This window comes from Mytilus edulis, chromosome 14, assembly GCF_963676685.1.
Source record: "Mytilus edulis chromosome 14, xbMytEdul2.2, whole genome shotgun sequence".
In the NCBI taxonomy this organism is placed as follows: domain Eukaryota; kingdom Metazoa; phylum Mollusca; class Bivalvia; order Mytilida; family Mytilidae; genus Mytilus; species Mytilus edulis.
The window spans coordinates 31,915,450-31,941,137 of record NC_092357.1 but is presented as its reverse complement, the minus strand read 5'-3'; the positions used below and the strand labels follow the sequence as shown (position 1 = coordinate 31,941,137).

The 25,688-nt window shown below is 33.9% G+C and overlaps 1 protein-coding gene across 1 annotated transcript; it reads left to right on the top strand.

The window, feature by feature from the left end:
- Nucleotides 1-699: 699 nt before the first annotated feature.
- Nucleotides 700-24,977, top strand: LOC139502414 (prolyl 4-hydroxylase subunit alpha-1-like). The gene is made up of 14 exons (XM_071291865.1): nt 700-987; nt 2,790-2,941; nt 8,044-8,192; nt 8,948-9,136; nt 10,182-10,233; nt 11,059-11,213; nt 11,869-12,033; nt 13,351-13,415; nt 14,490-14,607; nt 16,100-16,150; nt 17,519-17,587; nt 18,928-18,996; nt 21,862-21,958; nt 24,762-24,977. The coding sequence occupies exons 1-14, from the start codon at nt 797-799 to the stop codon at nt 24,845-24,847; spliced, it is 1,608 nt and encodes a 535-aa protein (XP_071147966.1). The 5' UTR covers nt 700-796; the 3' UTR covers nt 24,848-24,977.
- The last annotated feature ends 711 nt before the right edge of the window (nt 24,978-25,688 follow it).

Genomic DNA, 25,688 nt, shown 5'->3' with positions numbered 1-25,688 from the left:
AAGAAGACGCAATCGATCCCCTGATGCAATAAATAATATCTCAGATAATTTTAATATTTACTGACGGACATGATGACAATAGAAGCTCGTCCACTTCTAAATCACATGCAAAAGTACTGTTCAAATGACCACTAACATCTTTATTGTCATTATTTGATTTTCCGAATTATTAATTGTTCATCTTGTTTCTGTTTTTTTGAGCTCTGATGACACAAACCTGTCATGTATCGGGCGCAATGTGGAGGTTAAAAAAAGCAATTACTCAATAAGCGATCTAGCGCAATGTAAAGAAAACCACACCGCTGTCCTTATACACGCATTTGCATTGAATTAAAATTACACGTTTATCGATGTACGTGTTAAAAAAGGATAAAAATCGATCACCTGATTCAATAAATGGTATCTCATATAATTATAATATCGACTGAGGGACTTGACAATAGAAGCTCGTCCTCTTCTAAACCATTTGTTTGACAACACATGTTACACCCAAACGTACACGTTCAATCTTCCAAGTCAATAAAGGGGTACTCAAGAGGATTTATTTCATTTCATTTTATTTTTTATATAAATATTTTCATATTTTGTTACATTTGATTTATCTAAAATTTTCTAAATGCATGTTTTTATTTCTTTTTTAATTTCAGTTTTGTATTTCGATTGGATTAATTAATATCTAATCTTCCATTACACTTCGCACCCCTTTCTATTTCCGCTGCATGGTGAAAAAAGTCAGTTGATAAATACATATAATTTTACAAAAAGTGACAAAAAACGTTTTTTAAAATATAATAAAATGAAGGCGAACTTAGTATTCTTTTTATTTTTGTTTGACTTGGAAATAAGACACGTTTTTACTGATTTTTACTCTTCAATAGAAACATTGACACAACTTTCTCAGAACGAACTAAAATTAGTGTCAGCCTTACGGAGATTTATAGTTACACAAGAAAAACAGGAAGAGGATGTCGACAAATTTCTGAAACAGTAAGTTCTTTTTTTTACCAGAGGTGGATTAAAAAGGAGGGTAGGGTGGGAAATTACTGAAGCAGGACTTAAGTAGACAGTCATTTTCATAAGTGGGGTCCCACTGACTGCTCTGAGAGGGGCCCGTTTCAGTCACGCTTCAGTGATTCCCTATATAAGCAACCAATTTTTTTTCCCAAAAAGGGGGGGGGGGGCCCGGGCCCCCTGCCCTCCCTAAATCCGCCCTGATAAGGTATATACCACAAATCAATAAGTTTAACTGTGAACAAACAAACATTTTAAAACATCTAATGTTTGCGAGTATAGCCAAATGTATGCTTGCTTAATTACTTATGAGTTGGAATGTCCCTTTGGTATTTTTCGCATCTCCTTTACAAGATAGCGTATTTTATTACGTACTACATTGTATATGTTCAATAAATCCATTTGCTTCATCTAAAATAAGATACCACAATCACATAACTTACGTTTGTTTTGGAAACATATGATACAGTGACATGGGATGTAAAATTGTGACATGCACCATTATGTTATAATACTTCTATCATTTGCCTCCACTGTCTTTGAAAAAAAAAATGATGCCAATGTCGAGGTACTTGCATGTGTACATGGCCATATTGTGTTTTTTTTTTCGGTTGACATTCCATGTAGGCAAGAGTATAAGATGCTGTTAGATTAACTGTCTTGCATCATGATCCTTGTTGAGGGTGTTTATTTTGTTATAATAAAAGAAAAGGAAACATACAGAGACGATCGATTTAGACAAGTGCGCTCTGTAGAAATTTCTCTCTTTCTATCGATCTTGTGAGTTAAGCCCTTTCCAACTGTTTTGTTATAGTTTTTTCTTATATTGTGCTGTAACACCACTGTCCGAGGTTAGAACACGCACAAACATGTTTAGCATCACCCCATTCTTAAGGTGGCTGCCTCAAGTCCGGGACCTGTAGTTCAGTGGTTGTCGTTGGTTCGTACCTGTCAAATTGGTTTTATGTAAAATGTTTTGTTATAAACGAGTCCGTTAGTTTTCATGTAGGGGTCTTTTATCTAATTATCAACTATACTATATGGGGTTTTCTCATTGTTAAAGGTCACGCGGCCGGATGCCTACAACTATTGCTTAAACATCTACTTCATGTGAACTTCGGTGGATAGTTGTCTCATAGGCAATCTGTTTTATATCAAAAGATTTTTTTTTATAAATTTCTCCTTCTGAACTTTCATTATATATTTTACGTCCTGAACATGCATGAAATATTTGCCACTGGATTTTCAGCAACTAGCAGTCAATCAATCCATACTATTAGAGTAAGCAAACAATCTCTTCCGTCCCCCCACCCTGGAATAACTTTCGCTCAAAAAATCGTTTTTAAATTTATGTATTCAAACTGCAATCATTATGCTACCGTGTATGGTCAAGTCATCCCAAGAATCACACTTCACGGATTGTCTATAATATCTTACTTCTATACTTATGGGATAATTGTGTTATAGCGACAGCAAGCTGCTTTTATCTATTTAGATACATCATTCCCCTACTAACCCTTCTTTTTAGACTTTCCAGCTACTAGCATTAAAACATACAGCAGATGACTGTACGTCCGTCCGTCCGTTTGTTATGATTTCAAGTTCAAACCTCAATATGATACCAGTTTATCTTGAGTTATTTGTATCGATACTGCAGCAGTTGTTCACCCTGATTGCAATTAATTTTATGTCTACATTTAGGCCCGGGTTCTTTAGACAATGGTTCATTTAACATTGTTGTAATAAAATTTTAAAGTACTTTTGATTTTTTTTTAAAGATTTTTAAGATCAACAGAAGGTACTGTGAGTGAAAAAGGAATAGACAACCCTATAGATGCTTTCCATCTACTGAGAAGATGGGTTGAGGACTGGCAGAAATGTTTCGATATTGTGATTTGCCCAGATTGTGATATGAATGGACCACACATAGGTAAATATTGATCAAGATAATTCACAACCAAATAAACTCATAATAAGTACTAGGATGAAATTTTGTATTTGCGCCAAACGCGCGTTTCGTCTACAAAAGACTCATCGCTCGAAAAAAAAAAAGAGTTAAAAGAGCCATGCAAATAAAGTACGAAGTTGAGGAGCTTTGAGAACAAAACATTCCTAAAAGTTTTGCCAAATACAGCTTAGGTAATCTTTTCTTCAGGTAGAAAAGCCTTAGTGTTTAAAAATTCTAAGTTTTGTAAACAGTTAATTTATAATTATTACCATATCAATGATAATTCATGTCAACACACAAGTGCTGACTTCAGGACTGGTGATATCCTCGGGGGAATAAACACTCCCTAGCAGTGACATCGACACAAGTTAAGCAACAAGTAAACTGGCCTCTGCAAAGATTCTATAAAACAAAGCAAAACATTAAATAATAACTAAATAGTATGGTAAAATCAGGAGATTTTTCATTGCCACAAGCTCGAATGGACACACAAGTACATACATGTATATAATGTCGGAACAAAACAGGGTACCCAAATTCACATTAAAATAAGTTTAAGAAGCAAATATAAAAAAAACCAGATGATCACGAAATATCTTTGAAATAGGGTTTTCTTTCGCGTACGTTTACTTGTGAAAAATAAGTTTCTGAAATTGTGAGTTGAAATGACCCAATCAAGGGAAAGGGTACATTATTGACAAATGCACGACCTAGATACACGTATATTGTTATGGCAAGCCGTTCTCGTCAAAACTATGTAACTTAAACCATTTTTTCGAAAAAATTACACACTGAGTGTGTTTGTTTTTAATTCTCAGTGCGTAAATGTTTCCAAAAATTGTTTAAACATAGTTTTGACGTGAACGGCTTGCCATATATATATTGTGACTAATTTCTTTGTTTTGATATTCTGACTAGAGGGACTATATGACTATAATCTCATTGTTATTCTGAAATTAATTGTCGAGAGAAATAAAACCACTTTCTAATTTATATGATTCAGACCTAACAATTGATGTGCATGGCCTATTATAGTTTTATTTGATTTACGTATACTTTGTTGTGCAAAATGAGTTTCTGAAATTATGTCTGGTGAAGATCCAATCATGGAATGGGATACTCTATTTGGTTCTGGACCGATATATATATCTATAATACTAAAATTACGAGGTCCAATTTGTCAGCCGTCATCACGTAAAAACGACGAATCAAAGAATTCAACTTTATATACAACTAATATAGTACAAAGGTGTAGATTAAAAATTACACCACTCCAGGCCCTTTTGTTTTCCACGTAATTAATATTGCCAATAATTAGGAAGTTCCGGGTCGAGTCCGATACCGATACCAATAGTATAATCACCTGTTACCTATTACCTTATCTGTACGTTCCGCATCTGACAGGCGCACCACCAAACGGTGTATTCAGGATTAATATGCTATATACACGGGTCATAATCACAGGGTTGACACTACTAAATTGTCAAATTGTTACCTATTGTAGTATTTTAATCCGTGAGACTTTCTAAGATAACAATACGAATACTAAAAATCTGGACTGAAAATAAGTTTCAATTTGTTAGCGGGCATGACGTAAAACAGCGAATCAAAGAATTCAACTTTATTTATAACTAATATAGGACAATGCTGTTGATTAAAAAATACTCCATTCCAGAATCGACCTTTTGTTTTCCAAATAATTAATATTACCAATAATTGATAAGTTCCAGTTCGACGGGTTCAAACAGAAAGATTTGAAAGCAGAGAAAATTGTGTATCTTATAATCGGCATGACCGGCTTTATCAGATGACAGTACTAATACTAAGATAAGTCTTGCGCATAGTTATATACTTTAATTTAGTCACGGACCCGCGATATCACGGGTGTGTTCTAGTATATATATATATTTATATATATATATATATATATATATATATATATACAACTCGTCTAAACATCAACCGAAAAATGTTAGATCTGTAAATTTGCTTTCGCAAATTTTTGGTTCTTCCCTCGCCGGGATTCGAACCCATGCTACTGTGATATCGTGACACCAAATCGCCTGCACTGCAGCCGTCCCGCTAGACCACACGACCACCTGGGCTCTAAAAAAAAAGAGCTTTCGGTGGGCATGTGTTACCTTTCCACGTCAGTTTTAATCTAGCGGCGTACTACAGTACATGATATATAAGGCATGAAGATGTTATTGTTACAGATCAGCTAAATTATCTATAGTAAAGGATCCTACAAATTAATGTAAGATACAGTCACAGAAAATAATTATATTCATAAGTACGTCTGAGTCAGTGACAACCCTACAACAGATGTATCCATCGGATCGCCATCAATGATGGTGATACATGGCTGTGTACATAATGTATATACAACTCGTCTAAACATCAACCCAACAATGTTAGATCTGTAAATTTGCTTTCGCAAATTTTTGGTTCTTCCCTCGCCGGGATTCGAACCCATGCTACTGTGATATCGTGACACCAAATCGCCTGCACTGCAGCCGTCCCGCTAGACCACACGACCACCTGGGCTCTCAAAAAAAAGAGCTTTCGGTGGGCATGTGTTACCTTTCCACGTCAGTTTTAATCTAGCGGCGTACTACAGTACATGATATATAAGGCATGAAGATGTTATTGTTACAGATCAGCTAAATTATCTATAGTAAAGGATCCTACAAATTAATGTAAGATACAGTCACAGAAAATAATTATATTCATAAGTACGTCTGAGTCAGTGACAACCCTACAACAGATGTATCCATCGGATCGCCATCAATGATGGTGATACATGGCTGTGTACATAATGTATATACAACTCGTCTAAACATTAACCCAACAATGTTAGATCTGTAAATTTGCTTTCGCAAATTTTTGGTTCTTCCCTCGCCGGGATTCGAACCCATGCTACTGTGATATCGTGACACCAAATCGCCTGCACTGCAGCCGTCCCGCTAGACCACACGACCACCTGGGCTCTCAAAAAAAAGAGCTTTCGGTGGGCATGTGTTACCTTTCCACGTCAGTTTTAATCTAGCGGCGTACTACAGTACATGATATATAAGGCATGAAGATGTTATTGTTACAGATCAGCTAAATTATCTATAGTAAAGGATCCTACAAATTAATGTAAGATACAGTCACAGAAAATAATTATATTCATAAGTACGTCTGAGTCAGTGACAACCCTACAACAGATGTATCCATCGGATCGCCATCAATGATGGTGATACATGGCTGTGTACATAATGTATATACAACTCGTCTAAACATCAACCCAACAATGTTAGATCTGTAAATTTGCTTTTTTGGTTCTTCCCTCGCCGGGATTCGAACCCATGCTACTGTGATATCGTGACACCAAATCGCCTGCACTGCAGCCGTCCCGCTAGACCACACGACCACCTGGGCTCTCAAAAAAAAGAGCTTTCGGTGGGCATGTGTTACCTTTCCACGTCAGTTTTAATCTAGCGGCGTACTACAGTACATGATATATAAGGCATGAAGATGTTATTGTTACAGATCAGCTAAATTATCTAAAGTAAAGGATCCTACAAATTAATGTAAGATACAGTCACAGAAAATAATTATATTCATAAGTACGTCTGAGTCAGTGACAACCCTACAACAGATGTATCCATCGGATCGCCATCAATGATGGTGATACATGGCTGTGTACATAATGTATATACAACTCGTCTAAACATCAACCCAACAATGTTAGATCTGTAAATTTGCTTTCGCAAATTTTTGGTTCTTCCCTCGCCGGGATTTGAACCCATGCTACTGTGATATCGTGACACCAAATCGCCTGCACTGCAGCCGTCCCGCTAGACCACACGACCACCTGGGCTCTCAAAAAAAGAGCTTTCGGTGGGCATGTGTTACCTTTCCACGTCAGTTTTAATCTAGCGGCGTACTACAGTACATGATATATAAGGCATGAAGATGTTATTGTTACAGATCAGCTAAATTATCTATAGTAAAGGATCCTACAAATTAATGTAAGATACAGTCACAGAAAATAATTATATTCATAAGTACGTCTGAGTCAGTGACAACCCTACAACAGATGTATCCATCGGATCGCCATCAATGATGGTGATACATGGCTGTGTACATTATGTATATACAACTCGTCTAAACATCAACCCAACAATGTTAGATCTGTAAATTTGCTTTCGCAAATTTTTGGTTCTTCCCTCGTCGGGATTCGAACCCATGCTACTGTGATATCGTGACACCAAATCGCCTGCACTGCAGCCGTCCCGCTAGACCACACGACCACCTGGGCTCTCAAAAAAAAAGAGCTTTCGGTGGGCATGTTTTACCTTTCCACGTCAGTTTTAATCTAGCGGCGTACTACAGTACATGATATATAAGGCATGAAGATGTTATTGTTACAGATCAGCTAAATTATCTATAGTAAAGGATCCTACAAATTAATGTAAGATACAGTCACAGAAAATAATTATATTCATAAGTACGTCTGAGTCAGTGACAACCCTACAACAGATGTATCCATCGGATCGCCATCAATGATGGTGATACATGGCTGTGTACATAATGTATATACAACTCGTCTAAACATCAACCCAACAATGTTAGATCTGTAAATTTGCTTTCGCAAATTTTTGGTTCTTCCCTCGCCGGGATTCGAACCCATGCTACTGTGATATCGTGACACCAAATCGCCTGCACTGCAGCCGTCCCCCTATATATATATAGATGTAACTAATTTCTTTGCGTTGATATTCTGACCAGACTACCATTTCAATGTTACTCTGGATCTGCTTGTAGAGAGAAATGCAATCACTTTGAAATTCAGTCTAATGTATATGATTCTAGACCAGAAATGGATGTGACCTATCTCTATGTATTTGTTTGTTTCGTAGGGTCAGTATAAAAAAGAATCGACAAATCAGATCGATTGAACCTTTATTTATATAATAATATAGTATAATGTCTTATCTAATTTTTGGTCTATTTGGCTTATGTTGTTACTTTCTTTTAAAATAAATTTTCACCCTGTTCTTGGTGATCAGTTTCAATTTCTGTTTTTTTTCTTTCAGATTTTAATTTAACCCGAGGCATAGTCGAGAAGCGTATTGGTGGATGGCCACAGAAAACCGACTTAGATGCAGCTGTCTCTGCCATATTCCGTCTTTGGAATTTTTATCAATTTGATTTACATAAGTTTCTCCATGGGAAGATATTTGAGGTAAACAAAGATGCAACTATTAAGCAATTGAAAGCTACGTTAATCTATTGTTTTTCGGTTTGATCTTTTAAATATGAATCCAACATTTTGAGCTTGATGGTTGGATTAATCTTCAGCATATTGAACAGCGTATTTCAGCGTTTACGTCCAGAACACAATGACATCCCTAAAAAGTCCTTGTAAAATGTTTAAAATCAATTTTATATACATGTACCCTCTTCCCTTTTTTTCTGCCAAGAAATATGAAACAAGTATAAATATTTGTTTGTCCTAATTGTCTAAAACACTAGACCAAAAGGTTTTAGACAAGGATGCTTGCCGAGTGTTTAAAATAACTTAAGTATAACTGTCGGGAGTGGATAAATGTCAGCATCTCACGAAATACGATTGAAGCATATACCGGCGTTTCTCAAATGAGATTAAGGCGAAATGAAGACACATTTTATCTTTCTTGTTCATTGATTTGTTAAAATATTGTTTCTTTTCTATGAAAAAGCAAGAACAATTGCCATCATGCATGAATAATAGAGTTTCTTGTAATGACGAATTGAAAATATAATGCGACAAACCACACGTTGACTGAAAAAATAGCTGTCCACGTCAGGAAGAAAAATATACAAACTGTTAAGGCCAAAAATTAGAGAGATTACAATACTTTGCAGTAGTTTTAAAGTAAAACAATAAGTATTCGTATGTTGAATGAAGAACGATACTATGTATATATACCGGGAAATCGTGTCCTTTTTAAATTTCAGTTTGAGACAGAACCATTCACTCCAGCCGATGTTATTTACATTGCAAACAAAGCAGAAGAATTCAATAATATGTACAACTCCATCCAATTCTTAGAAACTCTATTAGACGAACTAAAAAAAGGAAAGTTTCCGAACAGTCACGTGACTCCAACGACATTATCGAGGATAATTGCTGCAGCTTATAACAGAGTAAGCTTTGTGTATTATTAAGTCACAATTTGTTACGTCACAAATTGTATAATAATGTACGTATAGCTGTTATAGGGCACATGTTCAATTTGGTCTGAACTTTCAAAGACAAATCAGGCCACAAGTTACGATTCCTAATTACATGCAAAAATTAACAAATATTCTAATATGACGTGCTTCTTTCGCTTTGTGATCAAACCCATGTCTAAATCCAATAAAATTTGTTTGCACATGCGTATATTGACTTCTTCAGCAAAATTAATTTTATCAAATTATCAAGCACTTAATATATTTCCTTAACTTTAAAACACGTTCAAACTCTAAAATGGTACACATGATGTTATTAAATCATTTATTGTGACTGTTACATTCCGAAATTGACATATTTGACCTAGATGCGTCAACCGTTCGTGCTGGCTGTTCAAACTCCTGCCTCTGAAAAATCACAGTGCCAGCCGTTTGCTTTTTAAAAACAAAAAAGGGAGGTTCATGGAAGAGCCTACGCAAACGCTTTTACACTTATATGCTTGTTTTTGACCCCGTTTTGTCCCTTTATTCATAGACTGTTTGTCCCATAACCCTTAAAATAAATCCCAACCTTCTACTTACGGTATTAAATATTGTAGGACAATTTCAGAGCAATTTAAATACTTACACAACTTAATGTCCTGAAACTAGATAAATGCGTATCGGACATAGAAATTACCTTAATTGTCGTATTCAGAATCGAAATAATTGATGCAAGCTATACTTTATTGTAGTTTTACCATGGGTAGGCATTATATTCGTGTTATTTTAGCCCTCATTATCCGGCGGTCGGGCAAAATAATCACGAATATAATGCCTACCCATGTTAAAACTACAATAAAGTATAATTACTTGCATCAATTATTTCTTAAGTCTTTCCATTGATTTATTCATTAATCTGATAAATAGCACTGTGTTTTGAATTCAACAGGGGAGTAGAACCATCCTTAATAGCCTATGAAGATTACTGATGCATAATATTACTATTATTACTTAATATACGATGTTTTTATTGTAGTATGATATGCCTGGGAAATCAGTAGAAATCTTAAAGGAGTGTACAAAAGCAGGTAGGCATGACCAATATTTTCTCATGAATAAACGTTGTGATATAGCATATATAGGCTCGTGCCTACAAGCAGTTAAAAAATGCTATTGATAACATTATTGATAATCATTTAGTACAGATAAGTCCATACAGTTGGTTCCCAAAGTAAGTTTGAAGAAAATACTGTTGTCTGTATTCTATTGGGTTCTTTTTATGAGGATCGAGTCTTTGATATTACACTAGAACTAATACCCAGTACTAGTAGCCAGTATGGTATAATGATATGATACTACAATGAAATACTATAGACATGTATTGACATTTGATCACATACTTAAATTAAATTGCCTTTTTATATTAAGTTAACATGGCAGGAGGTTTCCTCTCATAACACAAAGCGAGAAACTTCTACTTTATAGAAAATGAGAACCTGAATAGGATTTAAAATAAAAACTGAAGAAAAGTCATACAATAAAAAAAAGAATAAAAATAATGGGGTGCTTCAATATAGAAAATAGTCCGTCGGACGGGGACGATAAATGACTGACCCGTGTTAAGAGAGAGCCACATCTCTTGCACGTTAAAGACACCCTTGTAGATTTCGATAAAAAGCAGGCTAATGCCGCTACAAGGCAGCACTCGCATACGCAAAGTGGAAAGGGATTAATATAAGTTGCAAAACTTGTTTCCCAATCCACTATAAATAAATATGTTTAAACAAAAAATAGAGAATAATGAGCAAAATGTATAAAAAATACAGAAAATGGCTTGAAAATTTAATAATCCCAACCGAAACCCTCAGAAATTAAGAGGTCTAATTTGTTTCAAATATTTTTCTTTAACACAGAACCCGGAAATAAAAGACTACACAATGATTATGACTATTTCAAAACGAGGGCAGCAAGTATATCCAAACTAGAGAATGTGACGGCCTTTGATAAAGCAGAAGCAGAAGACAATATGACGAGAGATTATGAGAATTTGTGTAGAGGTAGTTTAAAGGTGAGGACACACACAAATATGATAACTGGAAATGAAAAGCAATGGAATGCTCGAATTGATCGGTATATTATGATCAGCATTTCTGTCAGTCTTTTTCATCAAACTTTACGCTTTATTACTACTATCGAAAGTTAATTCCGTAAACTGGACCCCTGTTGTGTTCTCTTGTCGCTACAATATCGGTGCGAAAATTCCGATGGAATGGCTGATCGGTTTAGTTTATTACTCTGCGCAATGTTACCAGTTTCGATCGATTTTTAAAGACATGACTTTGTGTACTTATCGCAAGGAATAATGAAGACTTATTTATATCATCGTTATTTTGATGTCAGAGTCCATAGACTTACTCTACGTGAATACAAATTTATATACCAGTGTTCTGTAATTGATGGTAATATGATTTACCATACTTCTATTATTCAAATGAACCTGATGCCCATTTTGATTTTAATTGTGTCAACATGAACATGACGTTTAAGTTTATCAACTTAATTTGTACCTATTGAGTATAGATTTTTGGCCCGTATATTTAGCTTACCTGGCAGTGCATGCTTGTACCTACCATGCTTGACATTTCCGTCCTTTCACGAAAGAAGTTTTCAGTTTGACTCATGATAATTGTAACTCTATCTTATTTGATTTGATTTTATTTCAGAGTCCTAAAGAGCTGTCAAGACTGTTTTGTTATTATAAAGCAACTGATGATCCATTTTATTTTGTAAAAACAGAGCTAGCAAATTTACAGCCACGAATATTTCTATTTCATGATATAATATCTGATGATGAAATAGTATTTTTACGAAACATAAGTGAAAAACAAGTAAGTTTATGTACAGATCAGAACATGTCAGAACAAATTTTCAGTTACTGCAAGTAATCTCACATGTTGCCCATAGACACATTAAACTCCTCCACATTCTGCATGACCTACTTCGGTAATATTTGAAATATGCAATTGCACCACAGTGATCTCAATAATTAATATTCATTCAGTTACCTCTTTGAATTTTTATTCAGATTTTGGTGTGTGTTTGATTGTGTCTTTACTTGTTTTTACCTTATATTCTAGTTATCTAAGGGTTGACTTCAGATTAGGGTGAAGGTTGGTGCCTTTTTAAACGTTTAACTCGTTGTATTTGTTTGCACATGTCATAAGTCAGAAACCTGTTGTTCAGCGGTTGTGGATGGTTGATATTGGTCATGAGTGTTTCCTGTTTCTTGTTTCTCGTTTAAAAAAAAAAATCAGATTAAACCGTTGTTTTTAATGTTTGAATAGTTTTACGTTAGTCATTTTGGAGCATTATATAGCTTGCTGTTCGGTGTGAGTCAAGGCTCCGTGTTGAAGGCCGTATTTTGACCTATAATGGTTTAGTCTTTTTAATAATTTAGAATTGGAAGGAAATTTGTCTTATTGACACGCATACTACATCTTCTTATATCTGATTAAACATTTATTGTTATATTAAACTAAGATTTTGTGACAACAGGTAAAACATTATTGTTTAGATGTTTTTTATCCAAGAGATTTTGTTAATTTTGTAATGTTTTGTAAGGCTTATGTAATGAACAATCATAAAAAAAAACACCATAGTCATAAAATACTAATGTATGAGTGTCTTCATAAGCCGGCTTTTTAAGGGATAAACAATTTCTTTATTTTTCAACTTTTTATACAATTTTCTCTTTCGTTCAAATATCTTAGCATCTATTCAGCTATACTATTCTCTATTCTTCACTTTTTGGACTTTTTTTCATTCTGTTTTTGTTTTCAGTTGTATTGGCCTAATATTCTCTTTTCGTTTACTATACACCCCATCCAGAATATCATAAAGTATACTCATATTAGAGTTACATTTGAGAGGGCCCTCATGGGGTTTTTGATTATGTGATTACTTGGCCGTTTTTTTAATGATTATTTGATTATTAAGCCAAATATTTCATGATTATTTGATTACCTAGGACTGTATTTTTAGTTTATGATTATTTGATTACTAAAGATCAGCAAATATTTAATGATTATGTGATTATATTGGCAAAAAAATGGTGATTATGTGATTACTAGGACCCCCCCCCCCATGAGGGGCCTCATTTGATCTCAGAGTAAGTGTCCAATTACGCTGTATTTATATCATTTTAGTTATCACGATCTACAACAATGACAAAGCAGGGGATGATCGGTTCAGAGGACAGAATAAGTCATACGTAAGTAATATAGAAATACATATTTACACGTGACGATCTGTGGCTAAATCTTCAGTGATTGTTCTTAAATCAAGCTGTTCTTCCTAACAAGATGTGGTTGTTTCTGTTATTTCGGTTATGTCCTTTTTGGTTCTTGTATAAAACGTTTACGTTTAATCTTAATTGTACAGTAGATGGATATACACCTTATCGTTAATCCCGGCTGACCCGGCCGCTTGAAGTTTTGACGCATACAACAATCACTTTTCCATTGTGGCGTCAGATATTTTGTTTTAAGACGTCAACATTTTACGAGAACCTGTGTGATATCCAGTAATGGCGAACAAATAGCGATAAGGTGTATTCTTCTTAGATTAGAAAATACACACAGTGAAGAGACAACAACGCCACCAAAGATAAGAAAACTCAACAAGGCTACCATGTGGTCTTAAATGCATCGACAAATTTCGACACCGAAAGGTTGGGCTTCAGCAGGCCCTTCAACAATAATGTTCTTATGTCGTTTTGTACATTTAACTTCTTACGAATTTGATTGTTGATTAAAAGTTTTGGATTGGAGCGTTCCTGAAGGTAAATAGAGGAACTCGCTTCGGATGTACTAAATTTGAAGAAAAACAATTGCATTTTTATTTTACACTAGGAATTGTGATCATTTGAGTCGGAAGAAACCTAAATTTTAAGAAAAAAAATATTTTTTTCAATTTTGGATTTTCGAACAAATTTTTTTGATTGTCTACTTGTTTTTGTCCTTTTTTACCCCCACTTCACTTCCGGAAAAAAATGGTGGACAGAACATTGTCACAAAATCATGAAATAGAGATCATTAATTTTTGGTAACATGAAAAATGAAATACAGAACATGTAAGCTACTCAACATTTCATTAACTTTACTAGTATTAAAGCATTTCAGACATGACATTTCCTCATGATTTTATGAGCCAACATATAGCTTCAGTGGTGTCAAAAATAATAAAACGGATGATCCCGATCGTGTTGGTTCTAACATAAGGTCAAAGAGATTGAATCCAGTTATAGATATATTGATTTCATCTAGCTCTATTTTTATTCAAACAGTGCCTGGCTGAGTGATCTAGACTTTTTGGAATTAAAGAAATTGACGTTACGAGTAAAACTTATAACAGGACTGGAGACAGAGTTCAGGACACGTTATAGTAATACTGAAGAATATCAGGTATATATTCCACTTAAAAAAAAGTAAAACCGGACTGCTGAATTGAGCATCAAATTATTTCTAGAAAAAGGTATATTTCTTCCATATATTTTCTCCTGCTTAATATACTCTGCCAGGGCCAGTATGATCTTTTCCAACCACATTGGTGTCCGTTTTCTGTAGAAGATGCCGTACATCTGCAAATAAATGACTACCAATGTTAATTCAACTGATCGGACGGAGCTTACGTTTTAATTTGCATATTGACAGTCAAATCAGGAGCCTGTAATTCAGTGGTTGTCGTTTGTTTATGTGTTACATATTTATTTTTCGTTATTTTTTTTTACATAAATAAGGCCGTTAGTTTTCTCCTTTGAATTGTTTTACATTGTCTTATCGGGGCCTCTTATAGCTGACTATGCGGTATGGGCTTTGCTCATTGTTGAAGGCTGTACGGTGACCTATAGTTGTTAATGTCTGTGTCATTTTGGTCTTTTGTGGATAGTTGTCTCATTGGCAATCATACCACATCTTCTTTTTTATATTAGAAGATGTGTGTGATAAGGATGCATTCCGTCATAACTATTATTGATTTCTAATCACCTATTAGTGTCAGCAAATGGATATACAAATGAACTGAGTGTATGATATGGGACGAATAACTGGACACTTCATTGATGAGTTTATCCCAAAACACCAGTCTATAGATGGGCTTGTCTATGATGACCAAACCCCAGTCAAGTTCAATAAATCAAGTAATAGCATATACGATATTTGATGCTTCAAGGATCCATGCCTTTTAATGCCAACTGTCTTTTGTGTTTTTGGGGGAAAACTAAAGAAGATAAAAAGAAACAATAAAAGATCAACAAAAAAGAGATTTCAATCATGAATTCTATTTAAGTTTACAATGTTGGAGAGTGTACAATGCACATAGGCTATTTAGATACAGGTGAGCGACACTGGTCCTCTAGTGCGTGTAATTTGTTTCTGCTGTTGAATTGTTTTGTATCTAAATTGTTTTATTTATATATAGGAATACCTGAAACCTTAACTTTACGACCAATATTATAGTTTCAGCTTTGGTTTGTCGACTCTTGTTTGTCTTTACGCCGTTCCCTATTTAGTATCAATTTAACAATGGTCTTTGGCTTCCCCTTACATTTTGATCACATAAACCATATGTCATATTATCAATAATTTTAACAGTCATGCCTGTGTTGTTATACACCTTGTTATTGATCAAATCACAAGAATAAACGCAGATAAGCTATTTCTTCAAGATAACGAAGCATGATAACTGTTTTTATATAAGAGAATAAACAAAACACAAAGACTCTACACCATTGGTAACTTGGTTTAATAGTATAGATTGTGGAAACAAGAAAGTGTTAACACTTTAGCAATTTCTGTATTAAACACTTGTTAAAGATATATTCTGCACTATATACGAAATGTTTTAAAGCGTGAGTGTGACAGCTACATTTTTATATAAGAATTATTTTATTTCTAGATTCTTAATTATGGCGTCGGAGGAATGTATAAACCACATGTTGATCCGCTGGTGAGTTTATGATTTACACAGAATAAAAACTCAATATAAATCATTTGAAATCGACCTTCACATATTTTATTTTTAATTCTTCACTAAGAAGAGCCATAGGGAAATGCTTGCGGGCCTTTAAAACCATTAGACCCAATTCAAATGTTTCTGTAAGTAGCGAAGTAGCAATATTTAGTGTTTTAAATAGGTTTTTGTGTTTCCAAATATTTAGGCACATGCATCACTTATTGTGCATCACATGTCGAAATCCTCGGGTACAGTTAAATGATAACCGTTCACTGTAAATGTAACTGGTTTGTGAAAAAACGACATATGAGTAGTAAAAATATTTATACATAAATTTTTTACAAATAGATATTAACCGCGGGCGGTAGGAGTAGATTGCTACTGGTTAACAAAACTAAACGTTCACATATTTGCTTGATCGATAAGCATTTATTAACGAGGGTGGTTTATTGCCAAAATGTATCAACTTAAACTAAGGTTAAAGATTTATAGTAGCATAAAACATTTGTCATATTATCAATAATTTTAACAGTCATGAGTGTTTTTATACACTTTATTATTGAGCAAATCACAAGACTAAACGCGGATTACTCAAGATAACGAAGCATGTTAACTTTAATGTCGTGACTGTGAGTTCACAGATCGTGTCAATGGAAGAAACATTGCATTCAACAGATAATCCGCCTTTATATTTTGAGAGGATCAACATGCCTACTATGTGTAGGTTGTTTCAAGTCAAGTTTAATGTTCGTCTTACAATTGTATATTGGAAACGTCTTACATATTTTGTGCCAGGTATCCAATGATAATCAAACCTGATAACAAAAGCATCACACATGAAATATAGTAACAAATGAGGTAGAATAAAACACTAGAACATGTAATTTATCTTTTTTATTGTTGTAAAGTATCAAGAGAACCATTGTTTTATTTTGGTGTTCATATTGAACTTCTTTAGTTTTCTATGTTTTGTTTTGTGTAATTTTGTTTGTCTTGGCCTTTTTTCGATTTTTACTATGTTGTCTTCCGCTTTTTTTATGCTGACAGAAACTACATATAACAACAAAACTTTCAACAACAGGACTAATGTGTTTCACTTGAGATTTACTATTTGTATAGATTAAAAAGATATATCAAAAAGATAGGCGACATATATCAAATAGACATTAACACTCATAAGTCGAATACCAATACACCTGTCATGACAAAACAACACCTGCAAACAAGAGTAAAAAACAGAATTACACAAAACACAATAAAGAAACTGAGCAATATAAATTCCACCATAACCTTGGTTGATCTCAGGAGCTCCGACAGAGTAGCAGATACGGCTCCATCTGAACATTCTGATTTTTGTTACAGTCGGACCGTTCCATATTCCCAGGAGAATGCAGAGGCTCCGGAGATAGAATAGCTACAATTATGTTTTATGTGAGTAATAAAATGAAAAAAAAACCACTTATTCATCAGTGGCGGATCCAGGGGGGGAGTCCGGGGGTTGGAACCCCCTTCTTTTTGGACGATCAATGCATTTGAATGGGGACATGTAGTTTGAACCCCCCGTTCTGTCCTGGGTTAGGAACCCCCATTTTTAAAATGGCTTGATCCGCCCCTGAATTCATGCATACAATTTGAATTAAAAACAGTTAGTTTGATATGGATGGATCCCAAAATACAAAATATGTTGTTACTGTTCAGTCTATTGGCAGATATTCCAACTGCGGTAAATTCAGTACTGTCCAGACACTATACTTGCATTAAATTTATTACATTTTTTTTCTATTTTTAATACTCTAGTCAACAACAATCAATGCCTGTAACATTTACTTTGATATAGCAAGTACACAAGCAAAACAATCAATCACTATTCTTTCCAAACCACGACTAATCAGCTCTTCACTGATAACAATATACAGGCTGATCCATACAAGATTTACCGAGAAGAAAATTAACGAGTAAACGAACGGAGGTACATGACTTAACAATGTTTAAATCAGACATTTCAGATGATAAGATTCAATTTAAAAATGACCGTCTTGATTTACAATACATTTGCTTCTCAGATTTGGATATGGCAAACATATATTTCCTATAAAACACGTTTTGATTCAAATTTTTGAGAGTAAAATAGTTACAAATAAATGGAATATTCAGGGTACGATAACAGTCTGACAGTTAATCAATCGTGTCTTTTATTTTTCAAAGATTAATTCAGAGTGCTTATGTATATGTTAAATGTACCATATTGGTTTGCATTGATTATATAGTCAAAAAATTGAGGTGCTCTATTTACGTAGCATCAGCTAATCGGAGCAAACAAATACTGGTATATACCAGTGGACAAAAACGGTCGTGCATACAATTCTGTCTGATTTAAAGATGATTTCAATTCAAAATTAACACGATAAGTTTAAAGGTTAACTGCAGAAAAGCGCGTCGCACGCATGGAATTTATAACATGTAGTTTTCATTATTCTGGTAACCTGAAATTGTTTGGGCTTTTCTCATTGTTGAAGACCGAACGGTGACCTACAGTTGTTAATTTTGTGTCATTTTGGTTTCTTGTAGAGAGTCTCATTGGCAATCATACCACATCTTCTTTTTTATATGAAATTCGATGATAATTGTAATATGAAAAATGATGGTTAATTGCTGTGACTGCCGAAAACAAATCTTGCATAACAAACACAAACAAATAAGTATTCAATGTTTCATTTACTGAATATTTCATGAACAAGTATAGATTCATTGTTTACTGTTGTATTCTACAGCTATCACATGTGATGTATGGTGGAGCGACAGTGTTTCCCAACATAAAGACAAGAATTCCTGTTCAGAAGGTAAGTTTATGTCAAAATGTCTGTTTTGTTCACACATCGTTGTAATTATAATGGAATTTGATGCGACTGTCATACAGTGAGAGGTTTAGCTCTATAAAACCAGGTTCAATCTACCATTTTCTTCATTTAAAAGGCCTGTACCAAGTCAGGAATATGACAGTTGTTGTTCATTCGTTTGATGTGTTTTATCATTTGATTTTGCCATTTGATTAGGAACTTCGATTTCAATTTTCCTCGGAGTTCAGTATTTTTGTGATTTTACGTCCTCATAGCAGGCTTCATAATTACAGCAACAAACGTTCAATTATATCTTAAGTTTAAAAGAGATAATTTCTAAGATCACCAGTCGGATTTGATTGGTTCGTGTTGTTCAGTCTTGTATCATTTTACACATTAGATATAAGATAAATGGAAAAAAAACTCAGACAAAGTGAAACCTTAAGAGTTCAATTTGATAAATAGGCAAACATAGATATAAGAAAATGTAGTATGAGTGACAATTAGACAACTTTCTATCCAAGTCACAATTTATAAACGTAAACCATTATAGGTCAAAGCATGGTCTTCAACACGTAGCCTTGGCTCACACCGAACAACAAGCTATAAAGGGCCCCATACATTTTTAGTGTAAAACCATTCAAACTGAGAAACAAACGGTCTAATTTATATAAAAAACGAGGAACGAGAAACACTTATACGCAACATAAACAAACGACAACTACAGAACATTAGATTCCTGATTTAGGACAGGTGTAAACAAATGGAACGGGTCTTAACGTTTTACCAGGCTCCAACCTTCACCCAAACCTAAAGTAAAAGCTCAGATAATTTGAATATAATGTTAAACAAGTGAAGACACAATAAAAGGAGGAGTTTTATGTGGTGCAATTGCTAAGAACACAATTATCCCCTAGAGTACAATAGTGTTGACGTAAGCAAGCACTTGTTACAATACGGCCTTCGAAAATGAGGTTTAAACGTTTTAATGATACCAGACCTTCAACCTTATCTGAAACAATAGTGTAACATCACAACATAGAAAGACACACTATAGATTTGAAATGGTTTACTCCAATCAAAAGACGTTTTAACACAAGTGATTTCACAGAAATAAGAACATATGGGATGAATAATTAAATAAAAAAGTATTATACACCTCTTCATATGTATTAAAGTCGGACAAACACATCAAAGGGATATTCAAACTTAATTGAAGTAGACAATAACATATAATAAAAGGACCAGAAAAATAACCAATTCACAAAACACAATATACAAAGATAGCGACTGGTATGCTATATTTCTGCGTAGTTGGAAAACAAAATGAAACTATCATACTAACAGTACAGTCAAATACAAGTGAATCTTCTACATATATTATCATTGATTGTTGCTTAGGTTTTACTTTTAAAGAATCGTTCACTAATCATTATGTTTTCAATTAAAGCAGATATCAAACCATTAGCTGGAAAAAAAATTTGTAATTCATGATCACCAATTGAATCATGATTACACTCCCATATGGGATTATGTCTTTCAAATTAGAATGAAAATATGTTACCCATCGTTTTTGTTTTGTTTATTACACTCTAAGTCTCACCATTCGTGTATCGTATATAACCTGAAGTGTATGAATAGATATTGACTCAGCTAAATCCACTAAATTAAACATCTTAAAATCGATCAGAAATAGAGAATACAAAACATAAATATTTTGATTTGTTTTTCGGATAACAAAAAAAAAAAATCCAAAAGGGATACTTGTCCATGACACACAAACCAGTGCATGCACAGGACAAAACACACTAAAAACAAAACAAATCGGCTTTAATGCTGTTCTTCATCTCAGAATCACATTGAATCATTCAACACGGAGCAAATATAAAACTCAATTGACTGCAGATCTGAACAAAATCTAAACAAACTGATCGCATGCTGGGGACTAGCATGTCAAAATGTGACCAGAAAAATTTATATGGGACTAGTCTATTGGATGGCAATTCTTTCTTTCAGTCCATGCATGTTGTTGTTTGTATTTTAGAGTAAATAATGCAATGAATCAATCAGTTGAAGTCAACGAAATAGTATATACCTCATTCAGGTTATGGTCCAAATACTTCTTGTATGCAGTGAAAACAGCATAAGACGTTGTTATTTGTTTATATAATGCAAAATTGAAATAAACAGTGTATACATGGCATAAGTGTTTTTGTTCTGGTCTGTTTAAAAGGTGAATCGAGTTGCTTTTATATTATATTTAAGTTGTAAGTGCTTCTGCTTATGTTGCTCATACAGATAATAGAATTATCTGTCCTTTGTCGTGGAAAACGTGCTCAAAATTCAAAAATTCTTATTCGGTTAAGTTTCTCAGTTGGACCATTTACATGACCTATATTCTGGTGAAGTTGAAATCATCCCTGTTTGTCTTTTTCATTTTTAGCCATGGCGTTGTCAGTTTATTTTCGATTTATGAGTTTGAATGTCCTTCTGGTATCTTTTGTCCCTCTTTTATAGTCGTATATATATTAGGTCATGTCCTAGGACTAGACAAGAGTCGAGTACCAATCGCTATTGAGTAATACTAACTGACTTGATATGACTTATAAAAAAGAAGGACACGGTAGATAACACATGTAAAACATGTTCTTTCAACCATTTGTAAAGCACCTATGATTTCCACTGTTTTTGAAGCAGTTGGTATTGCTCAGTCTTGATTTTCGTTGTTATGTTTTGCAAATAATTTTTGTCGTTTCATCGTTTGTCGATTTTTATATGGCTCTGTTAGTTATTCAACTTATGAGTTTGAATATCTCATCGGTATCTCTATTTTATCTAATAGTAATCAAATCATATTAATCTTCTCAGGGTAGTGCAGCTTTTTGGTATAACTTGGAATTAAACGGGGAGATAGACCAACGCATGTTGCATGCTGGTTGTCCTGTTCTTGTTGGTTCTAAATGGGGTAAGTATGCAAAATATTATTCGACGATTGTGTAAAACAATTCAATTATTGTAGAAGTTTCATGATTAAAAAAAACCTAGCATTTTTTGTGGTATATTTGTCTTATTTGAAAATATCATGTGAAATTGTTCATCTTTTTTTTATTATTATAAAACATGGTACAAATAATGTGCCCACATAAAAAAAAGCTGTTACAAAATGATAGAAATTATTATGAATTAAGGAATGTATCTCCCTCGTGCAAAGCTCTGATTCCTTTCACGGATTTGGCTATACTTTTTGGACCTTTTGGATTATAGCTCTTCATCTTTTATGTAAGCTTTGGATTTCAAATATTTTGGCCACGAGCATCACTGAAGAGACATGTATTGTCGAAATGCGCATCTGGTGCAAGAAAATTGATACCATTAATTTGATTACAAGCAAAAAGCAATTTCGAAAAGAAGGTTTTGTGTACTTGTTTTCTAGCTACTTGTAAAATTCAGTTGAAAAATGGTTCTTGAGCGCAATATGTCAAAGTTTAACGTCAGAAAAGATAACATTAACATAACCAACGTTATAACCTCCCCTGAATCGTATGCCCGTTAGCGTTTTTATCAGACATGAATATTGGTATTTTCTTGTTTAACAAATCAACAAAAAACCTAAATCTGAACCAGGAAAGAGATACAAAATAGAAAATGTCTTTTTATATGTGTTATATTAAAATTTTGTCTTTGGCAGGGAATGCTGTTATTGTAAAATTGTGAATTGCCAAAGACAAAATTTTAATATAACATATGATTCGGGAAAAACCTCTATGACGAACACATAAACCTATTCATTTGAAACCATAGTTTTATAAATGAAATCGTGCATTACACTAGTACTTGATGATCAGCTGCACCTGAATAGTATAGCCAATTCATCGGAGGTAAAGATTACCTGAGGAAGTTGGACCTAAATATCGTCAACATTTCTTAATTGAACAAAACAAAAGGAAATATGTTATATTCTATAGTATTCATATGTACTGACACTGAGTTAATGAAAACGTGAGGAACTATATGACTTACTGCACCTTGATAATATCGATAAATGCATCTAAGGTAAAACTTGCCTGAGGTTGTTGTACCTAGGTTTCCTACACATTTCCGAAATTAACAATGCAAAATTAAGAAACAGAAATACATTTATACGATAGTATTTATGTTCGTGCTATATCTTCACTGACACTGAGCGGATAACAGCATGACGTTCTTGGTGACCAACTGCACCCAAATTCATCGAATGTAAAGTTTGCCTGAAGGAGTTACAACCCTTTATTTTATAATAATTTTCTTTATTTAACCCGCACTATATTTCGAAAAAAAAATGATATGTACTTTAGTATTCATCTAAGGCCGTGTTCACACCAAACGCAGTGCACAGTAAACATGTTTACATTTGGTTTAATGTAATGTACACTAGTTTCACATTAAATTTGTTCACATCTATAAACCTTGTTTAGATACTTGTACATAATACTTGTTCACACTTGTAAACTATATGTCATTTAAATGATCATTACGTAGAACCAAATTCAAATTTTTCTAGCACTTAGGGAACGACCATTTGACTTTAAACAAAAAGGGGGATGGATTTTTCCACAATTTGATTTAAAAAATCGGGTCATTCAGATGATTAGAATGAACAAATATTATGAATCCAAAGTTTCCCCATACATTAAAGTGTTAAATATTAAATTGGTACCATCGAAAAAAAACTAATAATAAACTTTCGCGCGAGAAAAAAAATCGGACTCAGACCCCCCCCCCCCCCCTCCCCCCTTTTTTTAAGTAAAGTGGTTGCTCCTTTAAGAAAGTCATTTTGGATGATTTTCAGTAGTTTAAAGATGTCTCGATTATGCATTAAAAACGTAGGCTCGCCATCAGCGTGCTAACAGACGAAGAAAAAGAATTGCGATGTTAAGGATCACTACATTTCTATATTTTCTGTTTGTTTCAAATGGTATTTTTTCTCCAAGGAGTATTTGGCAAAGGGAAGGGGTAATATTTTTTTAATTTTATTTCTTATTGTATTTTAACGGATCTGAGAAACTACACAAACAAACAATTAACCTCACCCTTTTTTCAGTTATGCACGTATGAGTGAATCGTTGTTTGAGTATAAAGACCAGTGGCAAATATTTCTGTCAGTGTGTACGTCCAATCGATTCGGGAAGACCTTTTCAAATGAATTATGTGTTCGGCAATGATGATGGTTGAGTCTTGATTAGGGGTTAATAAGTCTACGTAAAGTGTTTTTATAACAAATAAATATATCAAGTTTAGACAAATATTTCTGTAGTACTTTATTAATAAATGTTATAAGTATCAATTTTATATAAAAATTGTTCTTTTTTAAATGTACAGGAGAAAATTAAAGTTCTGACCCTACACAAGGCCTACATCGACTATCGACTTCATGTAGACAAAACATGATTTAAACTACATGTAAACATTGAGTTTTATCAATGGGAACGTAATTATGTTTAGTTTATGTGTGAGTTTTATCAATGGGAACGTAATTATGTTTAGTTTATGTGTGAGTTACACTAACACAACACCGAGTTTAGGTCAATGTGAACTCGGCCTTAGTGTCATAAGCATTAGCATTGAGTGATGATACCCTACATGTACAGAACGAAATGTCCACTATCAACTATTGTCCCAGTAATGGAATATTGCTAATGCAAACGTACTTTCAATTATATTTTGTTCTATGTCTTTCAGAATGGATTAAACTGTGATTTTATTTCTTATAACAAATCTATAAATTTCAGTGAGTAACAAGTGGATACGAGAACGCGGACAGATGTTTAAAAGACCATGCGGATTGAAAAAGAAATCAAAAGAAAGAAGACTTTGAAATATGTAGTAATATAAGCTACTTGTTTATGCTTTATATGATTTGTTAAAAAAGAAATATCAGTTTTCATTATTCACAACTATTTGCTACTGAAACATGTAAAATTATCATTAAACAAATATAACATTGATTATGTATTATGTTATAAATAAAATTGAGAATGGAAATGGGGAATGTGTCAAAGAGACAACAACCCGACCAAATAAAAAAACAACAGCAGAGGGTCACCAACAGGTCTTCAATGTAGCGAGAAATTCCCGCACCCGAAGGTGTCCTTCAGCTGGCCCCTAAACAAATATATACTAGTCCAGTGATAATGAACGCCATACTAATTTCCAAATTGTACACAAGAAACTAAAATTAAAATAATACAAGACTAACAAAGGCCAGAGGCTCCTGACTTGGGACAGGCGCAAAAATGCGGCGGGGTTTAACATGTTTGTGAGATCTCAACCCTCCCCTATACCTCTAACCAATGTAGTAAAGTAAACGCATAACAATACGCACATTAAAATTCAGTTCAAGAGAAATCCGAGTCTGATGTCAGAAGATGTAACCAAAGAAAATAAACAAAATGACAATAATACACAAATAACAACAGACTACTAGCAGTTAACTGACATGCCAGCTCCAGACTTCAATTAAACTGACTGAAAGATTATGATTTCATCATATGAACATCAGGCACAATCCTTCCCGTTAGGGGTTTAGTATCATACCATCATAACATATATGAGAAGAACATAACCCGTGTCATGCCAACAACTGTTTTTAGAATAAATGTGTTTAGTTCCGATGCAAAGACCTTATCAGTGACTCAATATTAACGCCAAAATATGCA